The sequence below is a fragment of the Hydractinia symbiolongicarpus genome, chromosome 12 (assembly GCF_029227915.1).
Source record: "Hydractinia symbiolongicarpus strain clone_291-10 chromosome 12, HSymV2.1, whole genome shotgun sequence".
NCBI classification, from domain to species: Eukaryota; Metazoa; Cnidaria; class Hydrozoa; order Anthoathecata; family Hydractiniidae; genus Hydractinia; species Hydractinia symbiolongicarpus.
In genome coordinates this window covers 23,092,104-23,105,390 of record NC_079886.1, presented here as the reverse complement: position 1 = coordinate 23,105,390, position 13,287 = coordinate 23,092,104, and the positions used below count along the sequence as shown (strand labels likewise).

At 31.6% G+C, this 13,287-nt stretch overlaps 1 protein-coding gene across 11 annotated transcripts; it reads right to left on the bottom strand.

Annotated features, from left to right (window-relative positions):
- Nucleotides 1-4,466: 4,466 nt before the first annotated feature.
- Nucleotides 4,467-11,947, bottom strand: LOC130621601 (uncharacterized). 11 transcript variants are annotated; one of them, XR_008980889.1, is made up of 10 exons: nucleotides 10,456-11,947; nucleotides 9,234-9,302; nucleotides 8,071-8,265; nucleotides 7,955-7,999; nucleotides 7,507-7,545; nucleotides 7,286-7,316; nucleotides 7,177-7,216; nucleotides 6,837-7,021; nucleotides 6,037-6,109; nucleotides 4,467-4,808 (listed from the first exon to the last, which is right to left on the bottom strand). XR_008980889.1 is itself a non-coding variant. In XM_057436914.1 (9 exons), exons 3-9 carry the CDS (start codon nucleotides 8,191-8,193, stop codon nucleotides 4,797-4,799), a joined length of 363 nt encoding a protein of 120 aa, XP_057292897.1. In that variant the 5' UTR covers nucleotides 8,194-8,265; nucleotides 9,234-9,302; nucleotides 10,456-11,947; the 3' UTR covers nucleotides 4,467-4,796. The 11 variants fall into 11 exon arrangements, 6 of the variants coding, with proteins under 6 accessions (XP_057292897.1, XP_057292898.1, XP_057292894.1 ...); XR_008980890.1 differs by having other exon boundaries at nucleotides 6,043-6,109; XR_008980887.1 differs by having other exon boundaries at nucleotides 6,037-7,021.
- Between the last annotated feature and the right edge of the window lie 1,340 nt (nucleotides 11,948-13,287).

The following is a 13,287-nucleotide window of genomic DNA, read 5'->3' as shown; positions in this document are numbered from 1 at the left end:
ACCGGTCGGGATTGTAGCATTGATTGACAAAAATCGTTTAAGACAAGTAAATATGAGATAAAATGTTGAAAGAAGTAGTAGGATTGTATTAGTTGACTAGTTCAGCAGAAACTGACTTTTCGTAACAGGATTGATGGTTTCAAACCGGGCGAGATTGTTACATGTTTGACCAAAATCACTTACGACAAGTATATACGAGATAAAATGATAAAAAAATAGCAGGATTATATTAGTCCATTAGTCTCTACTACTGAAACTGACTTTCCATAATAAGATTGATGGTTTCAAACCAGGCGGGGTTGTTACATGTATGAAAAAAATCGCTTACGACAAGTAAATACGAGATAAAATGATGAATAAAAATAGCAGCGGGATTGTAGCATGTTTGACCAAAATCGTTTACGACAAGTAAAAACGAGATATAATAATGAAAAAAATAGCAGGACTGTATTAGTCCACTAGTCTGTACTACTGAAACTGACTTTTCGAAATAGGATTGACGGTTATAAACGGGGCGATATTGTAACATGTTCGACCAAAATCGTTTACGACATGTAAATACGAGATAAAATGATGAAAAAAATAGTAGGATTGTATTAGTCTACCAGTCTCTACTACTGAAACTGACTTTCCGTAACAGAATTGATGGTTTCAAACCGGGCGGGATTGTAGCATGTTTGAGCAAAATCGTTTACGACAAGTAAATTCGAGATAAAATGATGAAAAAAATAGTAGGATTGTATTAGTCGACCAGTCTGTGCTACTGAAACTGACTTTCCGTAACAGAATTGATGGTTTCAAACCAGGCGGGATTGTAGCATGTTTGAGCAAAATCGTTTACGACAAGTAAATTCGAGATAAAATGATGAAAAAATTAGTCCATTAGTCTCTACTACTGAAACTGACTTTTCGAAATAGGATTGACGGTTTTAAACGGGGTGGGATAACATTATATTAGCCGACTAGTTTGTATTACAAGAATAGTTTCTTGTAGCAGGGCTCACAGTTTTGTATCCGTTGTACTAGTTTATTGTAGCAGGATTGATAGATCGGATGCAGATGTTGCATAACCAAATTGCCTACACAAAGTACACATAAAACGTATTGATGACACAAAAGCAAAGAGTACATAGATTGTATGTCTCAAACTAATTTCATGTAACGGATTCAATAATTTTAAATTTGGTTGCTTGTTACAAGTGACAAAATCTAAGCCCGCGACAAGAGTATTTTACTTTGAGGTTGAGAGTTTTATATTCTGCTGTGAGTTTTTATTTGCAAGTTAGAAAAGACTGATAAATATTTGACTTGCGTTTTTAACATTAAACCAAAGCGAATTTGGTATCAGAAGTCTTCCTATAGTAACAGGAGAGAGAGAAAGAGTATAGAAAATGCCACTACACCTTCCGTAGCAGATTTGGACAGTCTTCGTAAAATTACCTCGGGTTTATAAGCAGTCTCTTAGGCGGCGGCTTGTTACCTGAGGCGGCTGTCCACATACCACAAGTGCATGGCTAGCGATTATTAAATTAGCGTAAGTTTTGTTATCATGCAATTGTTTTATATGCGATTTTTATATTTTAACTTGTGGTGCAACTTTTTCCGATTCGGTTATCTGCGGACGTGTAAGTTTTTTCACAACAGCTCAAGCGACGGCCTAAGAGACCACCAGTTTGCCTATGGTGTGCGCCAGACTTTTTAAATTTTCGATACTGTTAAGAATATCAATCGAAACGAACAAGGCCAAACCAATTTACTAATATCATATACAAATACTTTTTGCTAAAATTTCATTCGTCGAAGAAAAGGCTTCTTAACCAATGACTTCACCTAAGATACTTTTAGCAACAGCAATGTCGATATTTTCAGCAACCATTACCTTAATAAATAGTTTAATAGTTCAGGTATGCATGTCGGAAAAGTAGTAGACAAGTCCAATAAAGTGTAGGTAGTAGTTTACGTGTCCCGGATCCATATCCCTCAATTTAACCGGGGCAATTTCGTGTAGACACATTATACACAAAATTTTCCACTATATACAAACAAGAGATATTTCAGTCTACATTAAAGCTAATTTTTTATTTAAAAACGTGTGGTAAAAAGTACAATAATAATGCTATGAAGCATGCTCTGAAAACTTTAAATTGAATTCTAACTTTTAAACGAGTTCGTAAAACACGTGCTTATACAAATTACGAAAGTAGAGGGTGTAATAACAAGAAGATTCAAGTTTGCTAAAACAGAATCATACATATGATGTAGTAGAGAAGACCAATGCCTTTACAGCTCATAAACAAAATATAAACTTTAGAAAACAGTGCATCAAGCGTTATATATACAAAATGAAATTAAGCAAGAAAACACATTTTGTCTAATCAAGGTTGTATTTAAAGAAAATGTCAGCTTAGCAAAACTTAGTTTCATTAATTAAAACTAGTTGTCAAAAATTAACTCAGTATTATAATCGTCGTCAAAGTTAGGAAAGTACAGTATCGTGCGTGATAGCAGTGCTGCCTCTGGGATAACATGCAACATCAATTTTAAGAACAATTAGCAAAGAAACAAAAACAGAGTATTAACATGTTTAATATTTTTAACGAAGAGTTATTTGTTTTAATGACTGGCATAAGTTCATGGAACAGATGTGTTCATTGTTGTTTTCTTTCGTAGTGCAAACGAGTACGAATTTGTACAAAAGTAAATTTTTTAGTATATCTTCCCCTTCCAACGCCTTAGTGACACCTTGTTTCGTTAAAGAACCATTAGCAATAAGATCCACTTTTGACGTAGCAGTTGAACATCTTTATCGCAAAATAAACTTCTTCTCTTGCCCTAGTATAACAGAAAGAAAAAAAATAAGTATTTTTAAATTATATTTCTTCAAAGAACATTTAGGGCAATACATCATACACATTGTACCTCCGATAATCTTTGGAGAGTGTACCAAAAAATTAAACCTACTACTTACTCTAAATAAAGATTTTTGCTGTGGCACACTACTTGCTGTACTTACAGTTTCCTGAAAAATGTGAAAATGTCATTTAGTTAATCTCAGGTTAAAGCTAATTCTCAAGTTTATTTGCCTTCCATGTGAATAGCACAATATGCAATGTATGAGCGGTGCTAAATGCGTTTTTTATACACTCCCCATAAGTTGCATTTACAGCTTACCAAAATATTTTTTCTCAGTTATAAAATTTTTCAGGATTAATCAGGAATCGCGATTAAATTCATAAAAGATTGATCATTTAACATCAAAGTAAGGAAACGAAACCTTAAAAAAACTAGCATCTTATAAAAGAATCAAAAACTGCAGATTTAAACAGAAGCAGATCCGCTACTTACAGTAATTAAAGGTCGCTTAACAGGAGTATATCGCATGAAGCTACGGACTTTATACCTGGATTCAATATTACAGAAGAAACATCTAGGGAGAATTTTGTTTGGATCAAGAGTTTATAAGGGAAAGATTATTTTTATGCTGGCCAATGTCAGTGTTAATATGGTTGTTAAAAATTCAGAGCCATGTTAATAAATACTACCAATTTTAAGTTATATTTATCGATCACTTAATAATGAGAAAAATTCCATTGGGAAAAGTGTTGCTTGCAAGAAAAACCTCACCTTATAAAAACTAAAAATTTCACGTATAAAAGACTGTCCTTTTACTTGTGCGTGAAAAAGAATTCGTGTTGCGAACATATGCCATTTGTCCATGAACTACGTACTATCATGTCTAACAAAAATCGCTCATCGTACGTTTCTACCTAAAAATGCCTTGAGAATTCACGAGTGATGTTGGGATTAATTCACATCATCACTCGTAGATTTCCAATCCCAAATTCCAGGATGGAAAACATATTTGACTATTTTTGGTAAAGAATAAGAAAGGGTTCTGAGCTTGCGGGTAAACTTGAGGAAGCGTGACAAATAGACAGAGTTTGACATGACCAACCTGGCCAATGAAATAATTAGCTAGCCGCCTAAAAGCAAACTGAAAAAATAGTTTCAAAGTTTAAATGTTTAGCTTCTTTTTTCATCAAACTATCAAAGTCGATATCCTTTCGTGCAATATCTACAAGGAATCATGGAAAGTTTTTCATACACTAATACAATTATTACAACAACAACACCACCAAACGTAGATTTCCTAAATAAATTATTTACTAAGGAATCACCTTTACGTCTACATAACGTCTATAAAAGATAGGCGTAAATTCTGTAGGACAACTTTTCAAAATAATTGCTAACGGAGACCCTAAGGGGAAGCTTATAGCTACACCATCAATTTGTTTTTAAACTTTGTTAAAATGCTAGCAGGCTAAATTGGTCACAAGTCCTAGGTAAATTGTTCTGGCTACGAGGTAGTATTTTAGACACAAATGTGCGAGATCATAAAACATCGTTGTTCCTCACTCAAATTTTCTGACATGCGTGACAAGCTTGTCTTTGTAAAGAGCCAAAAATATATAATAAAATATAATCTTTTTTCCAATAAGAAGAAATATGAATTACAATTAAAATGCTATGTTTTGTAAATAGAAAAACATTTATAGCATAACCTAACAATAAATTGAATGTTCTATAATACTTTTAATGAATTTCAAGTCATGAATTGATCAAGTCAATAACTTGTGTAAATTTATTTTCATCTTATTGCGAATGTTTGTTGCAAATGTTCAATAAATATCGTGGATGGAAGAACAGATAAATTTTGGCAGCTCTGAACCAGATGTTCCTATTCCATATATAGTGTTCTGACTCCCTACACTTTCGCTAGTGAATCATCTTTGCAATTAAGCCAGCACCTAAAATCGATGTAGATTATAATACGGATTATCAATTTTTAACCGATAAATGTATGTGGTCATTATATGTTGTCATATAATACTACTACTTTGAGTTTTTAACACCTTTAAACTGTACTGAATAATAATAATAAGTTGTAATTTGTATTGCAACTACTGTTTAAACTGTGTAGCTGGTTTACTAACTAGGTAACTTAAAGACTAAAAATACTTACAATTAGATTTATCACTGTAGAAGCTTCTATTTAAAACCAGCTTACTCAAAAGTTAACGTCCTATTACTAATTAGCATCCTAGATTTTCTTTTTACTCAACTTGATATAGTGAATTTGCACGCGAATCTGAATGCTAGTCCAACGATGAGATCATCTTGTCGTTAGCAGATTAACTGGAGTTTGGACCAATCTTCTTTCATACACAGCACCAGAAATTTTTATTAAAAACAGATAGGTACTTGACATGATGCTGATGCAAAAAAAGCGAATGTAACAAATCATAACTCTAATTGGGACATATCGCTTTTGCTTATGAACTACGAAACGACGGATATCACTTAGAAATCAAAGTAAAAAAACCGACGCCCAAAAACTATGAAGCAAAAATATTAGCGTGGGATGAAAAAATACTAGCGTTTTTTCACAAATATTCGGAAATGCACGCAAAAAATGATAGCTAATTATTTATTTGGAGAATGTCCTGAATATTTATTTTTCTTTATCAAAACCTAATAGTTAAAATAAAAAGACTATTATATATTATGACTGAGAAAGAATAAAACGTATCTGCTTCTAATACTTTTCCTCGTAAGATTTGTTCTAAATTACTGACATTCACTTCTGTTAATGTGTCATACTATTATCACTTTGATGAACTAATACAACATACTAAATGTGTAGTTTCATGTAACTACTTATAATATAACATACCTCTCTAAAATCACATTTCCTATTATTTCTAAGTACATACTTTTTAGCAGCTTTCTTCTTGCATGCTTCGACAAAGTTGCCACAACCAACTTCTTTAGCTATCAACTGGTCTACTTTATCATAATTTTTTTTTTTAGTAACGAAGCTTTTATGACGATCACTGTCGAGGGGCTATCAAAACAATAACAATAGCTAAACGAGTCTTTCTGTCAAAAAACTATCATTTTTATTTTTCCATCGATATAATTCTTGTATCCAAGAAACAGATTTGATCTACAAGAAAAAAAGGGGTCATAGCATACATATACATGTTGTAGTGATGTGTAACGTATCTTGCAACATTCACAAAAGCCATCATCGGCAACATCTTGAGGTCTAGGAAGAACATATTTATTACGTGAACATTAATAGAAAGGATCTTAAGAGACGTTGTTGGAGTTATGATAAAACGAATACTTTTGCGCTTTCTTTTACAAATGTGTAGATTATTAGATGACGCTCAAAAACCTTGAAATCGTAAAAACATTTTAGGAAAATCCCCAGTTTCAGCTTGTCAAGATTCAATTTTTAAAGACCTTGATATATAGATTTACAGTTACCAAAATCACCGTAATTTCAGAAGAACACAATCAAGTTTTTTTTTTTCAGTAAAGTAGCTATACAGCATTCATGGATCTCTGGAGGCAAAATGTATTCAAAATAGTGGAATTAATTACTAACAAAGTTTTATCCCAAAATAACAAAAGAGGTCTTTTTTTCTTCAATAAAAATGTTATTTCAAATGTCGATAAAATATAGTAGTTATTTATAAAAAAAACAAAGAGGAATAAAAATTAAGAAAAAAAATAAGAAAATTTGAGCCTATATTCAGTCATTTTGCAAAGAAAATTGAGGCTCAGGTCAAAATACGGTTATCTTTCAAAAAACAACGTGTAATGCAGGAATTGTAGAAAATACATCCAGGCATTTTCTACGTTGTTGATTTGTCATACCATAAAAAAAGTTTTTTGCCGCCCACTAGCTGCAAAGCACCAAGTAATGCTTTTCCAGAAACAGTTAAGAAGTTGTAGTTAGCATAAAATTAAAACACACAGACTCTTACTTTAAAATAGTGACCCTAGGAATAAAAAAGAGCACCATAGAGAATACTAATTTAGATGTGAACTGTTAAGATGCCTTGTATCACACGAGTCATGTCTTGTGATTTCCTTGTCGATTTCAAACAGACAACCCTTTTCAAAGTGAAGATTAGGGATCTTCGTCTTATATATTAATGGCTTGAACAAACTAAAAACATAATAAAGAAACAGGCATATTAACAATACGTTAACGGTAACAATTCAAATTTAATCATGAGATTCAGGTTGTAATAAAGCCAAATCATTATTATTTTTATTTACTGAACACGTTAAAACTACACAAGAAAGGAGAGAGCTACTTACTTTTCACGATCTCTGATAATCATGTAAGGCTCTTTTAATACTATAAAAATAATTGTGTCACAATACACGTTTATTGATGAAAGGTTATACTTCTCATTGTAAGTATAACCTTCTACCTCAATTACAGTTTTTTGCCCTTCCTACAATGAAATCATTGATAAATTGAAATAACAAGCAAAAGTTTTAGTTATTAATTAAGCAATCGTACAAAAATTCAATAAACAAGAATGCTAGTTTTATATATTAACATCTCAGGAAATATGCAACATAAAAACAGCGCTTGCTACTAGTTTATTATTAGGAAATGAAATTCAGTGATGTAATACATACCTTCAGTTTCAGAATACTTGCATGGGAGATCTTTTTTAGCTAAGAATAAAAGATAAACATCATATATATATATGATGTTTATTTTTATATAACTTGTAGTGGAAGAAAGAACAGAAGCAGAACCTTGAACACACTAATTTTTTTGAGCCTTGATAATATGCGAGTTTAACATGCAGTAGGCAAGAAAAAAATTGACTTTGTTTGTGCAAATATAGAAAACGTGAATTCACAATGAAGCTTCTTTTAAATCACAGCTCAAGAATACTAACACTACATTTCTTATTTGTGATCACAATAATCCAAACAACTGCCTTGTGTGCAAGAATATTTGACATCAATTAATAACTTGAATTGAAATTATAGAATCCTGGTGAGAATATTTGCTTCTCTGGATCTTTAAATTTTTTACTTTTTACTTTTGTACACTACAAGAAATAATGATTTCTACCTGATTCTCTATATCTTTTAAATGTAATGGCACACACAAGTTCTTCTATAAGAAAAAAATGCAGTAAATATTTGGAAGCAAAATAACAGTAAAGTTCCTTAGAGTTAATAAATTACCTGCTTTCTCAAAGACAACATGCATTTGTCACCATAATCGTATCTAAGCTCTTCATTAGTCTTTATGAGTTTTCGAGACTTTAAGCCTAGATACGGCACTTTGTCACGAACCAGTAACACCATTTTACAATTGGCACACCGGGATGGGCATGGTTCACAAATCTCGCCAAGCAGTTGGAATGTGTTGCATCAATGCTTAAATATAGTAGAAAAACTATTCAGATACTATTTACGGATTAGAAACAAAGTTTAAAATATCTTGAATTAGAGTTTTTGGGCAACATTTGTGTACCATTACCAAAAGCTGCAATATAATAATTTGTATACCTAATTTCTTATATAAATAACTACATAAAACGTTTCTATGTCTTATAATAATACGAAGTGTATGTGACGGTCATAGTGGATATCGTCATTTTCCTTTGATGTCGCCGAAATTTTCCCTGATGTCGCCGAAAAAAGTATGTCTCGGATGTTAAATTTTATGACATTACGGCGCGACGTCAATAACACTACTACTAACGTCAATATCCTATATTAAATTAATGAAGCCAATACAGTGCACTTAAATATTTGAGGCCAAATAACTTGTAAACGAGGTGGTGTCAATGATTTTTCCCCGCGTGGGTAAATAGGGACTAGATAGGATGTGGGTAATTTTCCCAAACCTGGGTCCCTGAATCCGTTTCGGAATGGACGGGTTGATAACGTCATCAAAAATCAATTAAACCCCCATATTTCCGTAACCGTTTGTCAAAAGTACATGATCCTATACATTTTCTTGATCAGCGTTTAAAGACCTATACGTTGAAGCCAACAGGTATACAAATTTCTAAAAATTAATTTTGTTTGTTTTCGCGGGTCTTTGCTGACGTCAGCATATTTTTTAAACCCTTATATATCATTAACCGTTCATCAAAATCACATGATCACATACATTCTCTTCATGAGCGTGTCGAGCTCTACACAATAGAGACAACGGATAAAATGAATTTCGTCAATTTGTTTTTTCATATGCACTGCTGACATCAGCAAAAGGTCTAAAATAACCAATTTTTACATTGTCCCTCCTGCCTAAGTGGATTTCTCCACAGGCCTTATCGACTAGTTTATTATATTGAAAATCACTTTCCCATTTCCCCATAAAAAATGAATTCACTCACTGGATATTTTCTAGCAGCGTTCATGTCAACTTAGCAGTTTAGTTCAAGATTGGTTCTTTATCTTTATAACTAAGAAAAAGTAATTCCTATGAATAAGGATAGACAATAAGGCACCAAACATCAAACATGGCTAACCTTTATAAAATAGCAGTTGTCACAAAACATATACAGAATAAAAAAATAAAAATGATGTTAAAAAACATTAAATAAATTAGGCAATACAAGAGTTCACAGTTTTAACTAACTATTGTTTAAAAAAATCTTTCTTTTGTTACAATGCTCTTTTTTGAGAATTGAAAAATGGAAGTAAACTGTTATGAATTAAGAAAAGTTACAAATCATTCACATATGTTTTAAGTAGGGTTACTGGCAATAACTTACTAAATTTTCATGCCTTAAAACCATTTTTTTCAGAAAATACAAAATACTCATAATGCCCATGGTCTTATTAAATTCACTCTGTTTACTTCCTTTTTTAATACAGAAAATAAGTGAACAACTTAAACTGTGAAAAGGTCAATAAAAGAGAATATAGCACATTGAAATTTTATGCGGGATAGAACTTTACACTAGAGGTTTTGGATATGTAATAGTTATAAACCAGAAATACGTGTTGACTTTTGCAATTTGATTTATATATATATGTAACATTATATTTTTTAATAAACTTATGAAGAGATTATGCATAATACGTTATTTCAAACAACACAATTTTAGCTATTTGGTCAACTTTTAATGGGAGATCGAGTGCTTAAAGTACAGGTAAACCTAGAGTACAAGTCGAAACCCTTGTGTATTTTGTGTTGAACAACAATTTTTTTTGCTGTTTCAGTGAAAAACGATCTACAAAATTATGTTATTTTGTAGTTCTTCTAATTTCATTTTTTGAAAAATACTGTATTTATATACCTTACGCAATTAAGAATCTTAAAAATGTGCAAATACACACAGAATTTCATAATTGCATATGACGTATGAATACAGGAAAATTAAAACTTGGGATCAGTGAAAGATATATATATGTCCAAAATATGAAAAAGATAATCGTTTTTTAAGTTGAGTAGAAAATGTACATTACATATACTTTAAAGAAACATATACATGGTCGTTCAGCATATATATTTTTATGGTAATATTTCGACCTCCATATTGGAGGTCTTCATCAGACTATAAAAAATTTTTTAACGGTTGTCATTACATTGACATCAAATCGACGTCGTACCTTACGATCAAATTTATTAAATTCTTGTTTAAGCATTTTCGCATTGTCCCAATCATAACCAGCATTACAAGAACTAGAGTGAAATGAATCTCCTGATGCGCTCCACTTTTCTTTAATGTTGGTGTCTTTGTGTTGTTCGAAGCGGGTAGCGATTCCCAACTTCGTCTCCCCAAAATATTTTTTGCTGCATTTGCATGGGATAATGTATACGCCGGGTTGACTTAGTGGTGGTAGTTGGCATTTGTTTTTCGATGTCAATATTGTCTGAATTTTAGCAGAGCTTTTAAAGACAGTTTTATATCATTTAAAGAGTACATTACATATATAATATATAATTGCATCTACCACCGTATCCAGTAGCGCATATATACTCTCTATGGCAAATCAGCTGTTCATTTGTTCTTAAAGAAATATTAAAGAATATGCAAATAATAAAAAAAATTATAGACATTATCTTGTGTTCTTATGGTATCATTATATTATTGCCCTCCAAAAACCAAAGAATGGGTGCATAAAAATCCCTGTTTTATGAGCCATAAACAAATCAAACCATTGCATTTTTCATATAACTCTTCCGTGTATCAGTCAAGTAATAAAAAATAAATATAAAGATGTTTTTTGCATTCAAAAGCTTCTGTGTTTTAACATGATTTTTCACACACTGATGTCAACAAAAGTTATGACATTTTTACAGATAAAGAACGTCATTGATGTTTATATAAAAAATATTGTATAATGCCTTTAAAAAAACGACTTCACTGTGCAAGGTACAAATGGTATTCAAAGACCAGCTATGATGTATATAAGTTGTAATATAGAAATTCACAGCTTAATATATATAAATAAAGTTACAAATGTCCAGAAACAAATGTGTTCAATACCAGAAATGTTGATGCAGACAAACTTATGAAGTTGTCACAAGCAATAAAAGAACTATATAAATTAACACTTTTATATAAAAAGAATGAAAAGATAATAAATATTTAATATCCATGATTTGAAAAGCATTTATGCCTACCATAATTGTTTGGCTAGGAATGAAATGTCTTGTGTTGTACATTTATGAAGCTATGCTATCTTATTTATATAAAAACATGAAATATTGCACATTGTTCCAGTATGCTAGCTGGACACTTCACAGAGAAGTGAACACAACACAATATTTTCACAAATTAGTTTGGTGTTTTTGGAATAAATATTTGTATATTATATTTTTTCACGACGATAAAGTAAATGTGGTACAGGAAAGACATTATATTTCGGGTAAATGAATTAAAAGAAAAAAAAAATTATATTGTATCCAATAAGTCCATATTTTAGTCAAAAAAACTAGCTCTTATAGAATGCTATATAGCAGATACTTTTTCCAAGGTTACTTTTAACACACTCGATACATTTTTGGGAGGTCACATAACTCACATACTTTGTGCAGGAGACACCGGTTCAATTTTGTAATGCGGCTATTATATATGCTGGTTATTGAAAGTTACCATAGCCCCCCCCCCCCCCCCCCATCCAGATGAACCTCCCAAGGGAATGTGGATCATGGCTAATTACCCTAGTTACATGTAACAAACTTTCAGACAAGTCATAAAAGCAGTAACATTTTTTAAACTTTTTTAACCCTAAGACTGATAAAGGCTTGGCGCCACAATATATATGACCAGCCAGCCAAGGGAAATTGAACACTGCTCTGGTCTTCTGATGATTTTAAACACTACAATTAGCTACAAGAACCTAGCTAGATAGCTTCTACAACTAACGAGCTAGCTAAAGCTTTTGTAACTGGGTAAGTTAGCTAGCTACTTCACCTATTCCACAACGTTTTTTAATAATAGTAAAACAAACATAAAATACTTTCATTGAGATAGCTAGCTAGCTAGCTATCTACACGAGTGTTGCTGCCAGCTAAATGAAAACTGGCGATATAAACCAAAGCAAAACTCAGTTAGCTAGCCAGCATAAACTTTGAACAACTTATTGTAGAGAGAGTTTTGTTTACAATACAGCACAGGCCCCAAACTTAACCAAAAAGATTTGCTAAACTACTGTTGGAGTGTCGCTGCTGCCATTCACGCTGCCATCTTGAAATTATGCACGGTAACAAAACAGCCGGAATGGTAGCAAAACCGCCCGATCTCCCGTAACAAAACAACCCGATGTGACAAAACAGCCCTATTTATGTAGCAATCCCGCCCGGATGTAACAAATCAGCCCTGCCGACATGTAACAAAACAGTCCATGAATATAGTTATTATTATTATTATTATTATTATTATTATTATTATTATTATTATTATTATTATTATTATTATTATTATTATTATTATTATTATTATTATTATTATTATTATTATTATTATTATTATTATTATTATTATTATTATTATTATTATTATTATTATTATTATTATTATTATTATTATTATTATTATTATGTGATATAACAAATTGAAATTCCAGAAAGACAGATCTTTAGATTCTACTGATTAGTGTGAGGAGTTTTTTCTTTTGCTAACCTATCAATTTTGACTAATGAGTCATATATGAATTCTAAAATGGAAATTTTATTTTAAATATATCGGATTAACCTCCCTCTATTAATTCTTTAGTTAAGTAACAGAAGGGTTTCTTTTGTGTATAAAAATAAAGAAGTGCAGGCTTGTATGGCAACAGTTTTTCTTATTTACAAAAATGCTAGGTGACATAGCTATAACAAAGCATATTTGTTTCTTTAAAAAACAGTGCAATTTAAATATGTCTGCAATGGTTAAGTATCCATGACGCTGCAACAGAAACTTCTTACACGAGCTAATTTTAAATACAACAACA